The sequence below is a fragment of the Talpa europaea genome (assembly GCF_964194135.1).
Source record: "Talpa europaea genome assembly, chromosome: 14".
In the NCBI taxonomy this organism is placed as follows: Eukaryota; Metazoa; Chordata; class Mammalia; order Eulipotyphla; family Talpidae; genus Talpa; species Talpa europaea.
In genome coordinates this window covers 66,320,520-66,346,611 of record NC_140082.1, presented here as the reverse complement: position 1 = coordinate 66,346,611, position 26,092 = coordinate 66,320,520, and the positions used below count along the sequence as shown (strand labels likewise).

Genomic DNA, 26,092 nt, shown 5'->3' with positions numbered 1-26,092 from the left:
CATTCTCAGGAATAAAAGCATGGTATCTTCAATAAACCAATTACTCTTTTTATAAACACATCAAAGGTGTCTTTTTATAGAAGATGTTCATCTGTATAGATTTTATTTTCAAAATCCAAAATATATAACTGTTAAATTCAATTCTTCCACGGATAAGATTTCCCCCAAATGGAAAACAGATGGTAAATAGAAAAAGCTGAGCCATGTAGATGGACAAGGAGCTCATTTTACTCACATCGCCTTGCCAGTGTAAAATAATGTTTCTTTTTCGTTTAGTTTCCTATCTTGTTTTTTCCTCCCCAAATCCAGGTGCCAAATTTCTTCAGATAGATAAATTGCAAACTCCAATTAAGTTTACAAAAGGAAAACAATTTTAAATCCACAAAATAAGCATTTTGGTGTTAATCAGTTACATTTTAACAATGCTACAGAAATGACATATTCCAGTAAAAGTGATAATACTGCCATCTATAGTGCAAAGCATACACACACAATACAAAGTAACTCAGGTTTACTGAAGAACAAGCTCTAGTACAAGATTCAGAAGTAAAACAAAAAGGAAAAATGAAAGTCTATTCAATGAAACTCTTGAATAATTTATTGGATCTTAGGTGAGTATATGATCATGTTAGGTAAAAGTTGAGAGCAGAGAAAATAATAACCTCTTTATTTTAAATGTACTAGAATTGTGTGTGTCTTGACACCAAGGAGATCCTTTTGTTTTTCACCAATAAGGATGATTTTATATACATTTACAATTGATCTATGTGATAACAAAATTCTACATAGAATGATGAAACCATTTCTCAAATTACACAATACATGAAGGGGAAATCAACAAGCAAAAAATGACCATTAAAAAACTTGGTAATAAAGGAATGTGGCAAAAAGCAACCAAAGAAAATATATTATTAGCACAGTATCAGAATTAAATTTACTAAAAAGGCTAGTCATTTTTGGCTACTATTGAAAGCATTATTTTATAAAATTAAAGTAGTGGAATTATCAATACTAAAGGCTGGCAAATATTTTTTCTGCAAAGGGCAAGATAATAAATATTTTAGACTTTGTAACTACAGTCTCCCTCCAACTACTCAATTCTGACACTGTAGAACAAAGCAGACAGACAATAATTAAGAGTGTGGCTTTGTAGTAATAAAACTTTTCTTTTTTTTTTTTTTTTGGTGGGACCCTCGCCAGTGGCTGGGGAACAAACCAGCGCTGCAGAGGCTGTGGGCAGCCTCGCAGCCCAGCGCTCAACTGCTGCGCCACCAGGGGATGCCCTGTATTAATAAAACTTTAATTCATTATTTCAAATTCATTTTTTTTGCTTGCATTTCTGAATTGATAGAGAAGGAACAGAGTACCTACCACTAATCCTACATGTTAAAGGAACCCACTCAAACAATGCTATGCAAATGGTGCCCTCTGGAGGTAGAAGGGTAACACACTAACTTGCATTCCAGAGTTTACAAGAAAATACTAAAATGGCATATATATGTATTTGTGTGTGTGTATTTCAATTTTCAAAATACTGTATCCTGGCATATAAATATAGTTTGTATATTCATTAACAAAATTATAGAAAGTAGTGAAAACTATGTATTTTTTTTCTTTGCTACTAGAGATAATCTCTAGTCAGCTAGCTATGAAAATATTCTTTAATTGCAGTTGTTTTCATAGCCAAACGTTTTTGAAACTTTGTATATTAATTTACCAAATTGCAGTTTGCTTTTCAGATATTATTTCAATTTACATTTTAAGTAAAACTATCAACCAATAATTATCAAAGTACTTATTCTGAATACTTTTATAGCTGTGTGTTAATAGTAGACCAAGAGTTATAGCCTTTATTACTTTTGTTATAAAAACATAAAAGAAATTTGTTAAAGCAAAGTTGGAAAATGCAAAGCTTCATGCAAACAGGGAGGGTGAAGAAACTAAAATAAACTAAGCAAAAAGCTAAAAGCAAAAGAAATAAAGAAAAGAAAGAACCTTATGCATTTCTCCATGAAGATCTCCTACCTCTTCTCTAGTGTCTATGGCAGAGCCAGGGGTGGTGGCAGCAGTGCTTACTGTGGTACTAGGGGCAGTGCCTGATGAAGTCACTGAATCTATCTCTCCTGCTACATCGTTGATTTCCCGAGCAATGAGTGCAAGATCTTGGCTGATCCTGGTAATAATTTTAAAAAACAAGTTTAATTCCTTTTAAATAACAGCTCTAGAAATGATCATTTATGACAAAATCAGTTACTTAAGTTGTACATCTCCTGAAAGATGTGTACCAGACCTTAAGATTCTTTGGCAATGCCATGAACTATTTTTATACTATGTCTTAAACTTTAATTTCAAAAATTAAGCATACTAAATTCAACAAACATTACAAACTGACACATTTTGAAAAAATACAGGATATGTCTTTTAAAATGTACTATTAATGCTGATGATTAATATTAATATACTATAGGAATTTTTAAACTTAGGGATGGTGGACAGAATTCAAGGAGTCTGCAAACTTGAATAAGAAAGAACCTGTAAACTTGAATGAGAAAGAGTACTTTATTTTCACTAACCTCTACATGAAGTACAACAGCAACAAACAGTAATGCTATTAACAATACTGGTGCTTTTTGTTGCCAACAGAAATTACATTACAGTTGCTAAAGGTATCGCCAAACATTTACTGTCATCACTACAAAATTACTGTAGTCATTAAACCCACAGCAGTAACATTCTATTTAGTGTATTAACAGGGAACCATATATTACTATACTACTTAAAATTTAATAAGTGCATTTCAGTATGATTCACTTTGTTGAAATTCTAAGTATTTTTATGCTTATGCATTTAGAAACATTATTCCAAGAGTTTCATAACCTCCCTCAGGTGACCAAAGAGGTCTAAGGTATCAAGAGATTAGAAACTCTGATCTAGCACTTTATACTACGCATAGCACTTGGTAGCATACACTATGCCATTTGAGGGCTGCAAAGTGATACAGCTTATTTAACTGACTATGAACATGGACATATTTTCAGAGAAGCTGAGTGGCTGCTAATAACCACATAACAAAAGTAGTAGCTAAGGTAGGGCCAGATTCCAGGTTTAGCATTTATTTCCATTAAGTTGTTTAATTTAGCTATATGGTTTGAGAAGTGAAAAAATAGCTATCAGTGATAATCAAAGAAGAAAACAGAATTTTCTCTTTTACTGCTATTTTTTAAAAAGGAATAATCTTATAAAATCTAACTTTGATAATCCTGTTTTTTTTCTCAAAATATTTTCAATAAGACTGGGAGTTTTCTAAATTATTCATCTGTTAAGCATGAATTTATCTCTGCTACTTCTACATGGAAGGTTGTGGGATGAGGTAACATTCTTTGAAGTATATGTGAAAGTTTCTGCAATTTTAAAATTCAAAGTAAATACAAAATATTATTTTTTTAATGGGCAAAATGTGAATTTGAAAAACTTTCAAGGAATGTATAAAAATTTAACCACAAATTATAAAAAATTTAAGTATAGTAATTGTATAAAAAAATTAGAGGTTTAAAAAGAGTAGCTAAGTTAAATTGAAGCCTATGATATAAGAGAATCAATATGTGGTCAGTATATTTTGCATTTTCCAATACCAACAGGTACTAAGAACACCAATAAATGTTTCTTGATCCTCTTTATGTGCCAGGTACTATGTTAGGTCCTAAGGGCTACAATGTGAAGCAGACCTGGGCCCTGCCCTCATAAACATGCTAACTGTTGATAATTCTTTTGAGAAAGAGCTTAAAGTATTCTCTTAGATAATATCTTTAATTCTTACAATTCCTTGACATGAATGAACTAGGATGAGAATCACAATAACTTCAATGAGATAAAAAATAACTAAGTATTAGCTTATCCAAAATTGTTTTTTCCTAAAAGTATTTTTATGCAGACACTTGTACAATTAAGTTCCGATATTTGCAGAAAGCAACATGACTTAATTAGCAAAACACAGACAATGGTAAACTCAACATGTTATATAGTAAACATTATACCGAAATGAACAACTTTTAATGTATACACCACATGTATTGTTCAGTTAGCAAGAATCCAAAATGTTTCCTTTATTTTCCAGAATGTTACATGACAGATGTTTCTTTGCATGGCAATTTCTATCTTAAAGTCAATGCAACAATAGATGATTAAATTAATTTAAATCCACATTGTTTAGAAATCTCAGCATCTACTAAAACCAGTATTAGGGATTCTAAAAGGCATAAAAATCAAGAAAAAAAGTGAAATTATTAATATATTCAAGTAGAAGTAGCAGTGTTATGATTCAATATAGAGTATGGATCTTTAATGGATGTTAAATCTAAGCTAGAAATTAATTCAATAATGTGTCTAGATTATGGCTATTGAGACATTTTACGATAATGTATTACTTTCTAGCTCTTGTGTTTGTACTTTTTCTTTAAACTCCAAGTTTATAATCCCTGTTCTCATTCTCAATTTCCACTGTGAGAGAAAGAATTCTAAAATGACAAAACCACATTTTATTTGGACATTTGCAATACATCTGCTCCCTTTGCAAAACTAGTGAAATTCCCAATCAGAGCAGTTGTATAAGGTACTCTTATGCAAGAGAATATGATGAAGGCATAGCCTTAGGGAAAAAAGTCTAGAGACTAAAATATAACAAGTTGAACTTGTGCACAAATGGTTTATTACAACTTTTGCTGCCTGGGTCTGGCCTAGCCCCAACAGAGTTAACAAAAACAAGTTGGGGGAGCAACATGGCAGCGAGGAGAAGCTGTGAGTAAGATCTCCCATTAAAAAAAAGTTAATAGGGAGGAAAAGCGGCAGGTCCCAGTGAGAACTGGGATACGGAAGATAAACGGACGACTCCAGCAAACTACCCGAAGAAGAAAGTTGCCATAAAGATGACTAGAAGGGAGGAAAGCTCAGAACCCTGCTACCCTCCCCCACCCACAAAGTCGGCACTCTCCGACCAACAGAAAGGAGGCAAAAAACAAAATAAAACGACCAACAAGAACAAACAACGCATCAAGCGGGACTGGGAGTGGAAAGGAACTATTTCAGCCACCACACCCCGTGAACTGGAGCTGTGGAGAACCCTGCAGGATTCGCCATGGCGGTGAGCGAGCGCCATTAGAGAACAACAGAGACTCTGGAGACCTGCACACAGCCCCGGGCCGGCCAGTAAGCTTGCCCGGAAAAGCCGCGCACTTGAAAAGCAAACGCGGATTGCGGCTGCTCAGGTCCCAGCACCTGTGACCTAGGCTTCCGGGGAGACGCGCGGAGGACCTCACAGAGGTGAAAGTCCCTCACTGAGTAAGCAGGAACCAGGCGCCCAGGCACGGGAGCGGGGTACAAAAGGTGCCATTCCTGCGGCCACTGAACTGGACTACAGCCCGCGTCCTGGACCTGAGGGCTTTGGAACTGAGACCCAGGGCATGAAATTCGGGGCGTGGGTTCTCCAAGACGGTGGGGCACAAGGCAGACACAGCACCCCAAAGCCGTTGAGGTTTACCCTACCATTCCCGCTCTGTTCCCTGTCCCACGGGGGAAAAAACAGCCCCCCAAGGACAATAGGAGAGATCTCTGGCACCACCTAGCGACCAGAAAAAAAAGTCACTAACACCCCATAGAACAGGGAAATTTCTTCAAAATAAGACTGCTTGAAAAGGGCAGAAGGCTCCCAGAGGAGCCAGTGGCCAGCTGGGAAGTTAGCCCACACCAGGCCCCTGCCGACAACAGTCTGAGCCCACAGGGGGAGCAGGCACCCACGGCCGGGGCAGACCAGGCATGCAGAAGAGTGTGCCTGAGACCGGATGTGCAGGGACTGTGTCCCACATCGCCATTTTAGAACAGGGACATTTCTTCAGTAAAGACTGCCTGAAACCAGCAGAAAGCTCCCTCAGAAGCCAGAGATGGCTCCTGGAGGAGCCAGAAGGGAGCGGAGAAGTTCACCCAAGATGCCGGCCAGTCCCAGCAACACAGTGTCCCAATGCATACGACAAATTAGAAAACAGACAGTAGGAAGTAGAAGAACCACACGCAACCTAACAACTCCTCAGGAAAAAAAGCACACAACAAAAAGAAAACCACCCCCCAGATTGCAACGACAGTAACTTGGAAGAACTTCTGAGCCTTCCAGAAAGAGAATTTAAAATTGCCATGATTAAAAAAGTGACAGAACTCATAAAGGAAAACAATGATATGAGAAAAATAATCAACGAAAAGAAGAATGAAACTGAGTCCCTAAAGGGGGAAGCAAAAGAAAAGCAGGAGATCAAAGAATTAATGGAGGAACTAAAGAACTCTGGGAAAAGCAATGAAAGCAGAATAGATGAAATGGAAGAACGAATAAGTACTCTTGAAGACACAGAAATAAAAATAACCAAAACAGAAAAGGAAAGAGAAGTACGAAGGAAAAAGACCGAAGAAAGACTTCGGGAACTATCTGACTCCATGAAGAAAGGAAATATAAGAGTTATAGGAATTCCAGGAGAGGAGAGAGATGCAGGAACAGAGAAAATATTCAAAGAGATAATTGAAGAGAACTTCCCAAACGTGAAGGAGCTGAAAATTGATATACAAGAAGCAAGAAGAACATCAAACTTCCACGATGAAAGGAAAAATACAGCAAGACACATAATAGAAAAGCTCCCAAGAATCCAGGACAAGGAAAAAATAATGAAGCTGACAAGAGGGAAGAAACAGATAACATTAAAAGGAAAACCAATCGGGCCTCCCCGGTGGTGCAGCGGTTGAGCGCTGGGTTGCGAAGCTGCCCTCGGCCTCTGCAGCACCAGTTCTATCCCCAGCTGCTCCCCGGCCACCGGAGGGTCCCACATGGCGCGCAGACCTCTCCTGCCGCCCGCTGCTCCCCTCAGCAGTGTACTTCGGTCCTTCTGCCTGCTCTGCTCCCCGCTCTGGCTCTGGTGAATTCTCTCACCCTCCCGCGCTTCTGACTCTACCCAGTGCTTGTATAAATAAATAAACAAATAAATATTTAAAAAAAAAAAAAAAAAAGGAAAACCAATCAGGCTGACATCAGACTTCTCTGAAGAAACACTACGGGCAAGGAGAGAGTGGAGGGACATAGTCAACAGACTCCAAGAAAACAGATGCCAACCAAGAATACTCTATCCTGGAAAGCTCTACTTCCTCTACGAAGAAAGAATAAGGACCTTCCCAGACAAACAGAAACTCTGGAACTTCATTACGACTAAACCCCCACTCCAAAAAATACTACAAGGAATCCTAAAGCCAGAACCTCAGAGGGACGATAACAATGAAAGAAGGCCAAAAAAAAAAAAAAAAAAAAAAAAAAGGTATTAAAAGAATAAATAAATAAAATCAAAGGAAAGACAAACACAATGGCAAATACAGATGCTAACATATCAATATTAACTCTAAATGTAAATGGACCAAACTCTTCAATGAAAAGACACAGAGTTGCAGCCTGGATTAAGAAACAAAACCCAACCTTTTGCTGTCTCCAGGAAACACATTTAGCTACAAAAGATAAAAATTGACTCAAAGTTAAAGGATGGAAAACAATCCTACAAGCACATGGACCAAAAAAGAAAGCAGGAACAGCTATACTTATATCAGATAAAACAGATTTCAAACTCAAAAAAATAAAGAGACCCCAATGGTCACTACATTATGGTCAAGGGGACAATACTTCAAAAAGAAATAACACTCATTAACATGTATTCACCAAACGAAGGAGCACCAAAATATATCAGACAACTGTTGTCCTCTCTAAAAACAGACATCAGAGAAAACACATACGTAGTGGGAGACTTCAACACACCACTATCAACAATGAATAGATCCACAAGACAAAAAATAAGTAAAGAAACTAAAGCTCTAAATAAGGACCTAGAGCATTTGGGCTTAACAGATATCTACAGAACACTAAACCCCCAAAAAACAGAGTACACATTTTTCTCAAGCGCAAACAGATCATTCTCCAGGATCGATCACATACTGGGGCACAAGACAAACATCAACAGATACACCAAGATTGAAATCATACCAACCATCTTTTCTGACCATGAAGGCATCAAACTAGAAATAAACCATAAAAAGAAGGCAAGGAACTTTCCTACCTTATGGAGATTAAAAACCATACTACTGGAAGACCACTGCACTAATGAGATCAAAGAAGAAATTAAAAATTCTTTGAATTGAATGAAAAGGAGGACACCAATATCCTAAATGTATGGGATGCAGCAAAAGCAGTAATAAGAGGAAAATACATAGCAATAGAAGCTCACATCAAGAAACAAGAAAGAACTCAAAGAAACAACCTAATCTCGAAGCTCAAAGATCTAGAAAAAGAACAACAACAAAAAAAACCCAAAACCAGTAGAAGAAAAGAAATAATAAAAACCAAAGCAGAAATAAATAAAATTGAAACTAAAAAAACAATCCAAAAGATCAATGAAACCAAGAGCTGGTTCTTCAAAAAAATCAATAAAATAGAAAAACCCCTAGCCAGGCTCACAAAAGAAAAAAGGGAGAAAGCACAAATAAACAGGATCATAAATGAAAGAGGAGAAATCACAATGGACATAGCAGAAATCAAAAGAATAATCAGTAACTACTATGAACAGTTATATGGAAACAAGTTCAACAATCTAGAGGAAATGGACAAATTCCTACAAGTCTACAATCACCCAAAGCTAGATAAAGAAGAAATAGAACACCTAAATAGACCAATTACAAGCAGCGAAATTGAAATGCTAATCAAATACCTCCCCCAAAACAAAAGCCCAGGACCTGATGAATTTACAAATGAATTCTACCAAACATTCAGAGACTAATTAGTGCTTATCCTTCACAAACTCTTCCAAAAAATGGAGAAGGAAGGGACAATACTAAACACGTTCTATGAAGCCAACATTACACTAATACCAAAACCGAACAACGACAACACAAAAAAGGAAAACTACAGGCCAATCTCCCTAATGAACACTGATGCAAAAATCCTCAATAAAATTTTAGCTATCAGAATCCAACAATGTATCCATAAGATAATTCACCACGACCAAGTAGGATTCATTCCAGGGACACAAGGATGGTTCAACATCCGAAAATCAATCAACGTTATCCAACACATCAACAAAAAGAAATTTAAAAACCATATGATAATATCAATAGATGCTGAGAAAGCTTTTGACAAAGTGCAACACCCATTCATGATAAAAGCCCTTGAAATTCTTGGGATACAAGGAACGTACCTCAACATCATAAAGGCCATCTATGACAAGCCAACAGCCAGTAACATTCTCAATGGTGAAAAGCTGAAAGCAATTCCATTAAGATCTGGAACAAGACAAGGATGTCCGCTCTCACCACTACTTTTCAATATAATACTGGAAGTCCTAGCCAGAGCAATAAGACAAGAGAAAGACATATAAGGAATCCAAATAGGAAAAGAAGAAGTCAAACTATCACTATTTGCAGATGATATGATAATATACATAGAGAACCCCAAAAACTCCACAGAAAAACTAATTCAACTCATCAATCAGTTCAGTAAAGTGGCAGGATTCAAAATCAACACGCAAAAGTCAGTAGCCTTCCTATACACAAACAATAAATCTGAAGAAGAAGAAATTAAAAAAAACCATCCCTTTTATTATCGAAACAAAAAAAATCAAATATTTGGGAATAAATCTAACAAAAGAGGTAAAGGACCTATACAAAGAAAACTATAAAACACTGTTAAAAGTAATAGAAGAAGACACAAAGAAATGGAAAGACATCCCCTGGTCATGGATTGGAAGAATAAAAATTATTAAAATGGCCATCCTACCAAAAGCAATATACAGATATAATCCTATTCCAATAAAAATCTCAATGGCATTCTTCAAAGAAATAGATCAATTATTGATGAAATTCATATGGAATCACAAAAAAACCCAAATAGCAAAAGCTCTCCTGAAAAAAAAGAAGGGAATGGAGGCATCACACTCCCAGACTTCAAACTATACTACAAAGCCATAATCATCAAAACTGTATGGTACTGGAACAAGAACAGACACACAGACCAATGGAATCGAATAGAAAATCCAGAAATAAACCCACAGATTTATGGTCAACTGATCTTTGACAAAGGAGCAAAGACTATGCATTGGAGCAAAGAAAGTTTGTTCAATAAATGGTGCTGGGAAAACTGGGTCGCTACATGCAAAAGAATGAAGCTTGACCACCACCTCACACCATACACAAAAATCAACTCAAAATGGATTAAAGAACTAGACATAAGACCTGAAACCATAAAATACATATTAGGAAATATAGGCGAAACACTACGGGATATGCACATCAAAAACATCTTTATAGACACATCACCCAAAGCAGTGATAGTGAAGGCAAAGATAAACAGCTGGGACTACATCAAATTAAAGAGCTTCTGCACAGCAAAAGAGACAATAACAAAAACAAAGAGAAACCCCTCTGACTGGGAGAACATTTTTGCACACAACACTAACAATAAAGGACTGATCACAAAAATCTACAAAGAGCTGATGAGACTCACAACAACAAAGCAAACAATCCTGTCAAAAAATGGGCAGAAGAGCTAAAAAGAAACTTCTCTGAAGAGGAAATGCAAATGGCCAATGGGCTTATGAAAAAATGTTCAACATCACTTGTAATCAGGGAAATGCAAATCAAAACTACCATGAGATACCATCTTACACCAGTGAGAATGGCACATATTAAAAAAAAACTAGAAACAACAAATGTTGGCAAGGGTGTGGAGAAAAAGGAAGTCTTCTGCACTGTTGGTCGGAGTGCAAACTGGTCCAATCACTATGGAGAGCTGTGTGGAGATTTCTGGACCTACTAAACATAGAGCTTCCATATGATCCAGCAAATCCACTCCTAGGTATTTACCCAAAGGACACAGAAACATCAATTCCAAAGAACACCTGCACCCCTATGTTTATAGCAGCATTATTTACAATAGCTAAGCTTTGAAAACAGCCCAAATGCCCAAAAATTGATGACTGGATCAAGAAGATGTGGTATATATATATATATATATATATATATATATATACACCATGGAATATTACTCAGCATTCAAAAAAGATAAACACATGCAATTTGCAGCAGCATGGATGGCGCTGGAAGGGATCATGCTCAGCGAAATAAACCAGAAAGAAAAAGAAAAATACTGGATGGTCTCACTCATAGCAGGAATCTAGAAAACTTAAATAAGGGACCAGGAAAATGAATAACTATAAGAAAGTGAAAATCAAAATCAACAAAAAACTATGAACCAGAGACACTTTTTGGGGGGTGGGGGGCAGGAGGGGAGGGATTGGGGTCAGAATGGGGGGGTTGTAATTGTATGGGGAATATAAAAATAAAATTTATTATTTAAAAAAAAAACAAGTTGGATATAGACTCAAGTTATTTTGAACTAATAAAATAAAATAAAGGTATTTTGAACCAATTAAGCTATTTTGAACCAATAAAATAAAACTAACTGAGCCTTACTCCTTGATAAAGTAAGTTTTATCTCCATAACCTTATCTCCAAAATAAAAAATACTTTAGTATTATCAAAGCTCACTTCTACCCACATTCCCAATGTGGTATATCTTTTAATTATATTGCAATTAATAGACTTTCAAAATAAATGCAGTGGGTAGGTATGTTTCATTATATTACTTAATAGATGATAAAGAAACCCACACCATTTATTCTGGCCTCTAAATCAAGCTGGCTTTAATCACACTCACACAAAATAAAACTGTTATAACTAACATCAGTAGTTTACTAAATATGAAGCAGTAGGTTAAAAGCATGCATTAAAGTTGGCATGGTTATGAAGTCCATTTGACATAAAAGGTCACTAAATAACAGTTACTTAACTTGTGCAGGGTCATACGGACCTTTGGTAGACCTGGGTTTGAACCTAGGTACGATTCTAGAGTCCATGCTCCCAGCAATTTGACAATACTGCATCTTTATAATTTAGGTTCTCCCTCAGCATTCAGCACTATTCTCTCAGTTCACTTACCATTTCCTGGCAATATCTTCTACTGCCATAGCTTCAAGAATTTCCTCATAATGTGATTTCCAAAACTATGATTCTAGCTCTCATCAGCTTCCTATGTTGAAGAGTCATTGTTCAGCTGTCTGCTAGACTTTTTTTCACATGGGTGTCCTATAAGTACCTCACAAATCCAGAACTTGTCACCGTCTTTCTCTTTGTCTCTTATGGTCCTTATTTATTAGAACAGTTGTGCAATCATTTTAAATTTTGCCTTACCATTCTGGGAATCATCAAATGTTGTATTGTAATCCTCCTCATCTTGAGGGGTTTGATCACATTTGTACCCTCACTAACACATGTCTCAGCTCTTCAAATTCCTTGCATATTAAATTTTGGAACAATCATTAATCTTTCTCTAGGCTCTCATCTCTTCCAAACAATTCTATATATTTTTTTTCAGAGTTACCTCCCTTTAGTATTCATTTAGAGTTATTTTTCTGTTTTGTTTTGTTTTTTTAAAAAAACTTCTAAGCTTCAAAGCACATAAAATAATATGCACAGTCCTTAGCTGGAGTCTTTTTTATGTTGCAGGCTTTGTGCAAAACTTTGGTTCAATTTGGTCATCCATTAACTACATACTGTCAAGTCTTAAACTGGAGCATACCTTCATACTTGGATAAACCCTTTATATCTCCACTTTATATCATTTATATACATCTTGTTTCCTTTTTTTGACTCTGAACTTTTTGAGGACATGTCTAATTCACCTCCACAATCCACTCAAGCTAAACACTATATTATGTATACAGGAATTATTTACACAATGTATATAACATAAATTTGATCCAAAAGAAAACTGCAGGACTATACACACCCTGCAAGAGTATATTACCTTTGCAAACAACACTTTCAGTTAACATTCGAGTAAAATATGAGTCTTTATAAATTAATTAATGCTTACATCTAACATATCTATAATGGACTGAATAAGTCTTGAAACAAAATATTTGTTAACTAGAAATCTCTATCAAAAAATTTAATGTTATAAATTATATGTAATAAAGAATCCGAAATACTGAGTATATTTAAGTGTGTTTTGATTCAAGTGGAAATTATATAAACTTCCAGTGTAATTTTTAGGTTAAATATATTTTTATTTGGTCACCTATAAAGGTAAAGGTGGTGGTGTTAACTTTGCTTAACCTAAAATTCATAAAACCAGTATAATTCATCAAACTTTTACTAGAAGGAAATCTGCATCTATGTTGTAATAAAGAACAAGGAGGGAAGGAAGGACAATAGTCTGTGGTAGTAGAATATGGGTAAGTTGGCCGTGGGTACACTATGGTGGTATTAACGAATGGAGGTATCCCAATATTACTTCAGCTAAAAATAAGTCAAAAAGAAACATAGGCAGGAGCTACAAAAAGCACATTTATCAGAGGTAATTGCAAAAAAGGGTTCCATTTCCAACTGAAAGGTCAAATATACTATATTTGCTTATAGACTTTATATTAAATAAACCTTGTTTTTGTGCCATAAGTTTCAATGCAAGTAAAAGAATATTGTGTGTAGATTTACAAAGTGTTGGTAAGTGATATAAGCTCCAACTCCTAAACAAAAAGAATATGCCAAAGCATAAAACATTTTGTAATAAATTAAAATGACCATTATACTTTTAAATAAAAAATATCTCCACCCATTAACTCTTCAAAAACTATTTGATCTCAGATTGAGTTTTCCTAAATGATGTTGGTAGCTGTTTAAAGAAATAAAACTATTTCTTACTTTCTATATAGTTTGTGATTCAGTTATTTTAAAATAAATTCGCATGTTAAGCAACACACAAGGAACATAAAATACCAACATTAACTTTCTTCCACATTATCAAACCCTCCCCATTTTTAGTTCCTTAAAAAATAAAAATTGAATAAAAAAACTCATCCCTGGTTTTGAGATAAATGGTTTAAAAATGTACCTTGAAAAATTAAAATCCCAGAAGTAAGTTTTATTAGCAGTGTTATGGCAAATTTAAAGGCATAAAATCATGGTTAAATGACCTAGTCTTAAAAGACCTAGTCTTAGATTTTATAGATAATAAAATGTGTTACAGATAATAAAATGTTATAATTAAATACACATAAAATAATGAAATGCAAAAATATAACATACAATTCCTCTTCACTTGCTCCTTTGTGTTACAACTCTTTTCTGTTTGGGGGCAGGGAAATGGGTTTGGCTCAGAGGGTGTGTCGTCATTCTAGTTTAGGGTAAAGAGTTTGAGAGGAGAACAACCAAAGGGAAGCCGATACAATCTCTAGTTTCCCTCAGATTCCACTTGACCTTGTGCAGCAGGACATCTCCTTCATGAGGAAAGGCAAAATGGGACAAGAACAAATCTGCTGTTTCTAACAGTTCCCACATGAATTAAAAAATAGGTCAAGATTCTCTTACCACAAACATTTTGTGAGTTCATAATATCAACAAATCATGGATCCCAAAGCACATATATGTCCTTCCTCTAAGTAGAACTGGCTTACAACGCTTCAATAATTCTTCTCATAATAATGCCACTTGTATCGAAAAATGAAAATGTCTAAGCAAAACAATGTCATGTTCTCTAAGAATTTTAAACCAAAGCAATTACAACTGAAAAGTTATTTAAGACAAAACCTAAACATAAAACTAATGAGCCTGAATAAATACAGTTCACAAGTCAAGAGTAAAAAGATAAAACATGAAATTATGGTAAAAGCTTATTGTCTTTTTTTTTTAAAGTTCTTTAATAATGTGCTAAGTATAAAATTTAAAGATTCGGGTCTTTAAAAAGGCAGAAATAATTTTAGCACATATGTAATATAAAAAGGTAAGATATGGGATACATCCACAAAATTTAATAACTTACAAACTTATCAAAGAACTTATATTTCGACTACTGTAGCATATGTTTAAGTATATAGCTTCTCTTTAGTTTTCAACCACAACAAGATATCAAATCACATATGTGATTTACATATGTGGAATTTTTATTACAGGTCTCCCCTATAATCCGAATGTAGCACATCTTATTTGGTATGATTTGGCACGCTATTTTGTGGTCCTTAAAAATGCCTGAAAATTTTTCCATACAAACTGATAGTAATAGTCTTCCCAGACACCCAAAATAACTTACCAAATCATAGCAAATGGGAATGTTCTACTTTTGGATAGCAGGGAAACCTGTGTATAATCTAAAGACTATAATAAACATTTAATACTCAAAATAATTGTATTTTGATTTAGTTATCAAGGAATTGAACTAAATACTTACTGAACTCCTAATTGAGTTTGTAAAAATCTACTTACTCTAATTCTCCCCAGAGAACATTAAAACATATCTCTAACAAGTATACTGTTACTTCCTTGGAAGGTAAAATAATATTTAGCTGCACGATTCCTAATCAAGTAAAGCTGACACTGACAATCTTTCAAAAAGTATATGAATTTATCAGCAGCTCTACTAGAATAAGAAAAGGGGGACAGTAACTGAAATAACTCCATAGTAGTAGCACTGACATTAAAAGTACAAAAGGGAAAGAATGGATGGAGAGAAGCATTACCTACAAAACTAAATTCATGGATTTCATTCCTTAGACTATTAGTACGAACCAAGCAAAAGTTAAACTTTGTTATCAGGTTGAAACATTGTAAAAAAAATTTCAATTATTAAAGATAATCTCAATAAACCAACCTGGCTATCTCTTCTCGATGAGCTGTCCAATCTCGGATGTAGTCTTCCTGCTCTTTTATCCGGTGCTTGAATGAAGAACTAGTAGGCATTGCTGACCCAGAGCTCTGCAATCGAGTCGTTTTCAGGGCTGGAGAAGTACGTAGACGAGTATGTTTAGGGGAATTACGGTTTGATCCAAATTCATCTTCTGAGGTGGAAGCATAATCAGTAGGAAAGCGCCTCCATCTTGAATTTACTAAATTAGTTTAATTATTAAAAAAAGAATTATTATTTTATCTTTTAGAGGAGATAAAAATAAAAATCATGATTTCAAAAACACTGTGAGAGCACACACAACACAATTTTCCATAACTGACATACACATAATCTCACAAAAACTGTTCAAGTCTACTATTTGTTAAACATATAAATATTATACTTTGGTGAATTAAAACAATGAATAATTAAAATAATCAAAAGATTGTATTCTTTTGTAGTATGGTGAATAAGCATTCAGATGAAAAATCCACTAATGATAAACAACTAAGCAAGCTCTAGCTGTTATTTATAAATGTTTAACTAGGGAACTTTTCCATTGCAAGTATTTCTCACTTGAGTGAAGATATGTATTTTATAAAAAATGACAACAATAACAAAAATAAAAATATGGGAAAAGATTTCCTCATGCCAAATGGAGTTTCAACATGGAAATGATAAAAGCCCTCTTTTCCCAACATACAAATGTGCAGAATTCCTACTGTGGAAATTATGTTTTTATGGCAGGAAAAAGACATTACCTCGTCATTCAACATCCTGTTATGCTATGATTGGAAAAAATCTTTTTACATGGTAAAAACACAACAAAGCATCTTCAGTACAACTTTCTGCTGTTTTGACACTGAAAGCATATGGTGAAAATAGACAATGGTAGAAAAACTACAAGGACCAAAACTCCAACAAGCAATTCTCACAACCATTGACATTTCAGGCACAGAAAATACTATGCATAGCCACATTAAAGAAAGTGGCAATCACTTTCTTATTTAAGGTTAGTAGAGACATTGAAAAATGGTACTGCTGACATATTTGAAAAATCTGAAGTTAATGCAGATACTTCACACTACAACTGTTAAAATGAGAATCATACAATTAAGCCAAGAAGCATAAATAGTGGCAACAAAGGGAAATAACAGCTAATTCATGGTAAACTTCACAGGAGCTGTACCTGTTTAATATACTAATGTATACCTTATACTTAGCAGAGTCTAACTAGAAATTTTCCACACATTTTCTTGAATAATTGAATTCCTGAATATTGACCATTTGCTCTACCCAAATTAGTAAAAATCTATTTTTAAAAATGAGATTATTTTGGCGATGAAAATGACAAAATCTTAGTATGTGTTCTGAGTTCCAATTATTGTTAATACTGAGATCCTTCTCTTCCTCTCTTCCCACCTCTCCAACTTTTAAAACAGAAAGTGAGACCTAAACTCCTTAGGCTGGTAAAGTTTAGAATTCCTTCATCCTACCCCACCAGATCTTTGTAACCTTCCTGTAGTTTCTTATCCTAAGTGCATTTTTGCCACGGCTCTATCAAGGCCCAGTTGGCATGTAGATAAAACTGATATACCTTGTCACTACAGTTGGCTTAAGAAACAGAGTAATCAGTAATCAGGAATATGTCACAAATCAATCTACCCATTTACTCTGACTAACATTCTTATGGGTATGAGAAAATGAAGATATGCAGATACTGCATAGCTTTCTGTAAATGTACACAAATACATATACAGAATTCTAGGTAATTACTTAAAAGGGTTATTGAAGAGGATGTTAAATAAATTAACATTGTATTTCATTAGCATAGAAAATACATTGCCATTGTACAGATTTACTCATTTCTAGGCACGTTTAGGAACAATAGTAAAGAGAGTTGAGAAAACAGAGATAAGCAAGTCAATTAGAAAAACTATTAAATACAGAAATATGGCCAAAAAAAATCTGTACTTTTCAATAAAGGCATTTCATTTAATGCTAAGTATTTACTTTCCCACCTATGGAAGGCGATTTCATAAATAAGAAAAGGATCATTTGTTAGATTAAATTTCCTGATTTTTGATTTGGAAACCTAGTAACTATACTGATAAGTAAAAATTATTTAACAAGAAAACAAAACTAGTAAGATTTGAATAAACTGAAAAAGTTATAAAAATATAAGCAAGTATATGGAACTAAGTAGTTAATTGAGAAAGAATGGCATCAATGGTTGATATATTTTATAAGCAGCAGAGTACATGAAAGCATATGATAAATTAAGAACCAAGTGTTACTAATGTATGCCCAATAACAGGTGACAACATATAAGTAGAATCATATTAATTTTAGTAGTCTTGAAATCAGAAATATTTAGGAAAAAACAAAGACAAAAATTCCTTTTCAAAAGAAATTCATAAACTTTCCACCTATTTTTACAGGTCTAACTAGAAACCAGATAAGAATAGTAAAGTTTCTACTAAAATCTTTAAAAAGAAAAACATTCAAAGAATAAAGCTTATTTTAAAAACTGAAAGGTAGTGGTTTTACTTCCAGGCTTGTTCTTTTAAGATAGAGGACAAATGATAGATAAAATAAGTAGAGTATAGCAGAGATATGGAAATATGATTAATAAGTATTCAAATAATTAAGGATTATCTTTACCAATGGAAAGTATATCATATGCAGTGTCTATGAAGCAGAACTGAAGTTACCTCTGAATGACATTTAGACTGTGTAACAACAAAGAGTAGAGTTCAGACAAATTAAAAGGAAAGGGAGTGTAATGTCAGAACTGGCAACCTGTTATTTCAAAGGTCTCTCAATGCTATTTGTTTTCTTAATCTTTGCTTCTGAGCATAGAAGCTATACATTTTATCTGAAGAAAAGTCCCTATAATCTGCCAGTTACTGCAGAAGAAACTTCAAATCAGTGTTTTTAATAGAATTTTCGAACATAATGATCTTAGACACTGGATAATCTAAATTCTTCAATTTACCAAGAAGAAACAGGTTGGGACAGGCCAAGAGAGGTTTTGCTTTGTGTAAAGTTTAAGCCAGGTCTACTGACTTCCCAGATTCGAAAACTCATTCCTTGTTACTCCAACTGCTACAATTAAATGTTATAAAGTCTCTGCTTTCTACATTTCCAATTAGACTAATTTTTAAAAAAGATAATTTTTGTAATTTCTGTGAAAAAAAATTTTGCATCTTCCCTAGAGTTTATTCTGTTTAGCTAAAATCATTTATAGAATTATATTTATCATTAGGTTTATTTCATATATTAGTACTATTAAGGCATTTTCAGGTATATCATTAAATTGAAAATTTACATTGACAGTATCTGAAATTCTAATTTGTAGAAGTCTTCTTTGTTGGTGAAAATACTAGATGGCACATAAAATTATAGAAAGTTCTCAGATGGGCTTAATTTTGTAGCTAACTGAAAATAATTTTAGTGATATTATAATGCCTATTTTAGTTATAAAATTATGTAGCTCTCCCTCTTGTGGAAAATAGTAAACCACTAATAAACACAGTACCCATGATGTAAAGAATTTAAAAGGGGAAAAGTTATTAGGATCATATTATCTGTGAATTCTTAGATTATTTTTTTTAATGTCAACCAAAACTCTTTGCCATTAAAGGACATCAACATGTACAGATGCAATAAATATATTTCAGAAAATAAGCAAGGTTTCTTCACACCTTATATTAAGAATATTTTCATGGGAAATTAAACCACAAATAAGTTTCACATTTATATTATGAGCATGTAGCAATAAGATAATTAGGAGGGAAAAATCCATGACAATTCTCTGTATTGGTCTTTTTTCTAGATGAACAAATAACTCAAATCATGCATGCCCAACATTTAACTCTTACATCTGTTAATTCTGAGGATTAGAATAAAACAGGGAAAGCAAACAATCTAAAAATAAGTCTAATGATGGTACCAAGATGTTCTATTTTTTATAATGTGCACTTAAAACATAATGATAATGCTTTATCTTGACAATTCAGAGTACTTAGTTTGAATGTCTTATTTCAAAACCTTTTGAAATAAGGTCTTCAATAAGACCAAAGAGAGGCCTTTTGCCCTCTTTTTTTTTTTTTTGGCATTCAAGATACTGTAACTATCAAAAGTAGAAAAGTCATAATATAAAAGATTCCTCAATTAGCTAAAAAAAAAAATAAGCTTTTCTGAAACTACCTATGCTATGTAATTATTTCAGTATGTTACTAGTTTCTGAAAGATGCTGGCAATTGTCTTTCTAGAAATGGCAGAATACCATAAAATGGACATCGTAAGAGAATACAATCCTTGATTACAATGTGGTTTTTCCTGGATTACAATGTGGTTTTAGGCTCATAAGATGGGATAGAGAACCTGAAGTTGGTACAGATCTGAATGAAAAGATAACAGTTGAATAATACCAAAATCTTTAAATTATGTATGTGCTTTGTACACATTACTGATGATAAATTCAGTAGTTTCTAGCTGCCCTTGGGAAGCTTGCGTACAAATAGAGGCTAATTCTCAGAGCTAGACTAGATGTGGTAGAAAAGCAACACGCTGGCAATTTAAAGCTTTGGATTCTCATCCTGTCTTTACCATAGCATGTGACCAGGGCAGGTTATTTTGTCTCTTGGCCTTGTTCACTAAACTAAATAACCCTTCCAGCTTTTAAATTCAATGATTCTAAATATTTAATATAATGTTATTAAGTATTACAAAGGCCAAAATCATGTACCTCAATTTGCCTGAGGGGATTTCATTTAACAATTCAAGTTCTTTTGGGACATTCTTAGAGATTTGCAATTCATCAAATTCTGTATCCAGAAAAGAAGAAAACACAATTTATCTTTAAAGACATATAACAACTTTTTAGAATTGTTGATGTAGTTATATTTGGTTTTTATCTAGAATAATTCCCTTATGTTAACCACTGAGGAATAAAGCCAGATTACTCATATGTTAAGAGTCATTACAGAAAGAATTGTTCCATGCTACTTGGTAACACACAGCTTATATTAAGATAGACTACTTAAGCACTTTTATATACTTAGAGATGAGGTAACAAAACAAGTGATATGGCAGAAGAAATTTGCCAGAATACACACTGATGATGTGGCACCAAGGAAATATGAATTAAAGAGGTAAAGTCATAAAGGACAACAGGATAACAACAATGGGTAAATATAACCCAAAATATAGTAATAAGTTTTAGAATACTGGGCAATAAATCCATCAATGACCAACCAAAGTGATGGGGAGTATTAGAGAAAGTGTCCCCTATTCTTTTTGGAATCATGATAAAATGCTATGTATCTTCAGCTTACATTCACTCCTATCACAGTTATGACCATCATCATCTTACCCACTGAACAGGAGAAAGACAGAAATGTGACTGGAGTGGAGAACAGTAGTAGTGAAGAGGAGGATAAAAAAGTTTAAAAATACATATGCAAAATACTATTAATTTTTGGTCTTGCAGGCTATATTGTGGTATACGTAAAAATAAAAGGTAAAGACTGCGTACCAACTCTATTTCTTTCACTCTTAATTGAGGACGTAGAGCTCTTAGATGCTTGTTGACAATAATAAATCTTCAAATGTATTAACTCCTGGTCTACCCCTTCCCCCCACTGGCATTTTCAGCCACACCCACATATGAGGGTGATTATGAAGTAATGAGACTATGTTTATAGAGTATACAGCAATATTTATCTTACTGGCTTTAGCTCTGAATGTGAAGTACATGCCAGAAGTATTTAAATTCTGGTGGGGAGAAAATGGTTCTGTAATTATTATATTTAATGCCAGCTAATTACTGTAGTTGTTAAATGATGGAACAGCATTTTATGAGATAATGTTCATCACCAGTAAATTTCTACAGCCCGGTATGACTGATCTGTGACTAGTGATTGTCTCACGACTCCATCTTCTTCCACTGAAATAAAGATTAATATTTACCTAATATACTTTTAACTGTTAGAAGTATATGAAGTGTTTCAAAATGGGGGAAAAAAGGTAAAATATAAATTTATTTATTTTACTTCAGATGATAAAGGCTTTGAATTATGAGACTATTCAAAAGTTAAAACACATCCTTTAACATGCACAGTATTAACTTCTAATCTAATTATAACACATAAATTCTAATAATTCACCAGCTAGCTAATTAAAGTTGAACTGATTTGTTTAACATACTTCTAATTTTGAAATAACTAATTTGCCTCAGGACATTAATTGGAAATGTGCATAACTTCTGAATTTTCCATTTTAAAAGCTTAAATAAAATAATTTTTGTAGGTAAAAAACCTTTGAAATATAACCTTTCAATTTTGGAAGCAACATTAGAAAACCATATATTTAAAAAGGGAATCTGAAAACATAAAAGAAATATACTAATATTATAAAAAGTCTGGATCCAATTTACCTGGAGAGCCATGTGCTGAGGTCATACTTTTGACCTTGGAGTCTGATAGTCGAGAGATACTGTTAGCTCTAAGCCTAGGAGTAAATTTATCTGAAGGTACTAATCTGGCTCCACTTCTAATTATGGCTTCTGCATTTCGTGAAGAGGCACTACTTCTAGAGATTGTTGCTTCAGAGTCACTGCGAGCTGATAATGAGCCAAGCCTTGTTCTACGAGGCTGAGCCAATAAATCAATCCTAGAGATATTACGCCTTCCTGTGGGAGGTTTTGATGTGGAACTTGTTGTGGAGACTTCAGAAGCAACAGATGCTTTGTCAGCATCAGCGAGTTCACTGTCTGAAGCTTCACCAAGTCGTGCTCTACGCAAGAGTGAAGTCCTGGTAGGTCGTGGCCTTGGAAGAGTGGTTGATTTACTGGATGAACCAGGTGCTACAGGAGAAGTCTTAGATTTAGTTGTTTTACTTCCTTCCAGTTTAGAATGTGCATGCTCATCAGTTGAGGTAAGTGGAGTTCTTCCATGAGATTTAGAAGAGTATGCTTCCTGATCAGATGACATAATATCAGAGATAGCCGAATGAGGTACACTAGAGGTTTGGTCATCATCTGTTAAATCTACTGAAGGCTGTCTTATTCTTCCACCAGATTGCACAAATTTACGACCATCTGCCCTTGACCCTATATCTGTGGAACGACTTTTTGTTTTCTTTTCTATTTTCTCCCTAGCACCTGAAGAGGATGATTTTGTGACATCTTTGGAAGGAGAACCTGTGGAACACCTATCTTTATAGAGAGTAGTGAAACTTTTTCGCTTTTGGGTTGACTTTCTTTCAGTTTCCCCAGTAACGAGACTAATTGTACTAGCTGTATCCACGTCAGATTCCGGTGAAATGGAGTTGTCTCTATTATAGCTGGGAGTATCTGGGCCTTCATCAGTTTTATTATCTTCACGCAGCTTAGCTTCTAAGAAAGCCATTACTGCTTCAGTATCTTTTAGAATGAGAGTTGTGTCCATACTAGAATCAGTATCCATGGAGTCACTTCTTTCTCGTAGTCTGCTGGCAGATGCTAATGCTAATGAAGCAGGTGTAGAAGAAGTCTGCTTATTTATATGAGGAATAAGTTCTATGGGTATGTTTGGGCTAGGTTTTTCTATGGTGAAGCTTCCTTGTCGCACTAATGACTTGGAAGCTTCTTTCTTGTCTCCTACCTTGGAAGTTTGACTTTTCAGAATTTCCTCAGCTTTTCTTCGCTTGCTCTCATTTTGTATTACCCTTTCTCCTTTACTTGTTGAATGTCCTGAAGTTTTTTCTTGTGGTTGTGACTCTTGTTTCAAAGAGTCCTCCCTACATTTATCTATCTGACCTGCAATATTTTTTGAAGATAATTTAGTAGGTGTCCATTGCGCTTGCTCCTTCTGTTCTTGCTGAAGTTTAGTTAATGCTTGCTTTACCAAAGAAGCTTCCTTATCAGTGTCATTTTTCTCCTTTCCAGAACTGCCTAAATTAAGCTGGGTTTTATTATCTACTCCAGTTTTGGAAGCCTCACCATTCACTGCCCTGTTCACTTTATTCAGTGATCTGTCAGCATCTTGGGTATCTTTTTGGTATGCCTGTGTAGGTGCTTCTTTCTCCTGAAGTTCTGTATCCTGTTTTTCTCCTATCTCTGACCTCTGTGTAAGAACCTTTGCTCTGAAGCTCTCAAGAGATTTTTCTTCATTTGGAAGCTGGGGAAGGGTTCTCCTCCTTCTCTCACTCTGACTAGCCAGAGAAGTTGTTGAACCAGTACTTCTCACTGAAATGCCAGATTCACTGATATCTGCATCTATAAAATAAAACCACAAGGAAGGAATTTATTGGGGAAAAAAATAAAAACAATATTATATATATTTTATTTTTTAAATTTTTTTCTTTTTATTTATATATTTTTTACATCATTATTCATTTTTAAACAATATTTGCTTCTCCCCCAGTTGTAGTTCCCATCAATGCACCTGTGCACCATAGCCACAGTTCCCTGTGTTCCTCCCTTCCTCCGTCCCTCTGATCCTGATTGGGAAAAAAAATCTTTGCACTGCATACAACTGATAAGGGACTGATCACAAAGATATACAAAGGACTCACATGACTCAATAAAAACAAAGTTAACAATCCAGTCAAGAAATGGGCAGAAGAATTTACAAAACCCTTCTCCAAAGAGAAATAGGAAGTAGAATCCAGCAATATATTGAGAATTATACCATGACCAAGTGTGATTTACTCTAAGAATGCAAAACTGGTTCAATTTTCAAATACTGATCATTTTAATCCATATAAATAGGCAGAAGATAAATCACATGACCACATCAGTTGATACACAAAAAGCAATTTTGTTGGCAAAATATTATATATATTTTAAAAGTTTATGTTAAGAAATGGCTTAAGTATAAAGTAAAATTCCAAATAAGTCAGCAGTGTGACACAGTAATTTAAAAAGAACAAGGCTAAGCCACACAAATGAATAGATTACTAAGAGAAGTGTCTAGAAAGCAAATGGCATGAGATGAAAATTAGGGTTATCTCATTTTCAATTTACATTTCTTATTCTCTTTCATTTATTTTTTTAAAGATATATTTTTATTTATGCATATAAGAACTGGGGTGCAGGTCAGAGGTGCGGGGGTGAGAAGAGTCACAAGTGACAGAGCAGGGAGCAGAAAGGTAGATCTACTGAAATACACTCCTGAAGGGAGCAGCGGGCGAGACAGGAGAGGTCTGCTGTGCCATATGGGTCAGTTCCCTGGCTGGGGATCGAACTCATGCCCCAGTGGCTGGCTAAAGCTTGATAGCACTGGGACTTTAACCCCTGTACCACCAGGGAGGCCCTATTGTTCTCTTTCTTTTAGTGTTTATGACAGGGAATTTCATTGTGTTCATTCTTGCGTTTAAGTTTTATCCCATCTTCAAACATCTGTTCAAGAAAACAGACTCTAACTAGATTACAGAATTGCACAAAGAATGCATAATAAACACCAATTATTTGCTACACTTTCAATTACATAGTTAAGAATAATACACTTGCTTTTTAATAAGCATTATCATCTACCTGAAAGAATGACAGGAAGCCAATGAATGAATATAGGCTAATTGAATATAGATTAATGAGAGTGGAATCTATTTCTTAGAATAGGGATATACCTTTGTAAGGAAATATAAATTAACATATACCTCATTCTAATATTTGGTGACTAAGTGGGAAAAGAGATTAGATATATCTTCTGTGGGTCTTTTGTTGCTTTTTTAATTCTAAAAGTTTAGCATTTAAATTACCTAACAACACAATGGATATACAGGAACATACCTATTAAACTTACTGATTTAGCTTTAATTTAGCAACTAGTAATCTTATATTTATATATCTTCTCTCCTTAGTGCTACTTGAAGCAGTTAAAATATTGATTTTCTGTTACTGTTTTTTTTTTTTAAGCATTCTACATGTCTTGCTTCTAACACATACATGCTCAATGACTATTTAACAAGAAGATTTTAGGATTTAAGTAAATTTAGCAGTTTATCTAAATAAATTCTTTAGAACATGATGAAACAATGATGAAAGCTAGGTGGTGTATTATTTTTTTATATCAAGGGTAGAAATTTTCTTCCACAGCTAATACTTTATAATTTTAGAATACATTTTTTGGTAAATTTATCTGAACCCTGTATGATTTCTTTGTTTCTCAGTGACCAATTCATGTGATTCAATCTGCAAATCACTTTATCTTTCCAAAAAATTTGTTAATACTGTCAATTACTTCAAATTTCTATGATAAATGTTAAGTTTTTATATAGTAAATTGCTGTGTATACTGCTCCATTACTTGCTGATATTACACAATAC

General features: G+C 34.3%; 1 protein-coding gene across 1 annotated transcript in view; it reads right to left on the bottom strand.

Annotated features, from left to right (window-relative positions):
* The window catches only part of CEP170 (centrosomal protein 170), a gene marked incomplete at both ends in the record, with an annotated part of 76,772 nt that overhangs the window by 12,562 nt on the left and 38,118 nt on the right, over window positions 1-26,092 (bottom strand). The window contains 3 exons of the mRNA XM_084253429.1: window positions 1,996-2,173; window positions 15,764-15,998; window positions 22,221-24,041. Coding sequence (XP_084109555.1) covers window positions 1,996-2,173; window positions 15,764-15,998; window positions 22,221-24,041 — 2,234 coding nt within the window. The remainder of the gene's footprint in view (window positions 1-1,995; window positions 2,174-15,763; window positions 15,999-22,220; window positions 24,042-26,092) is intronic.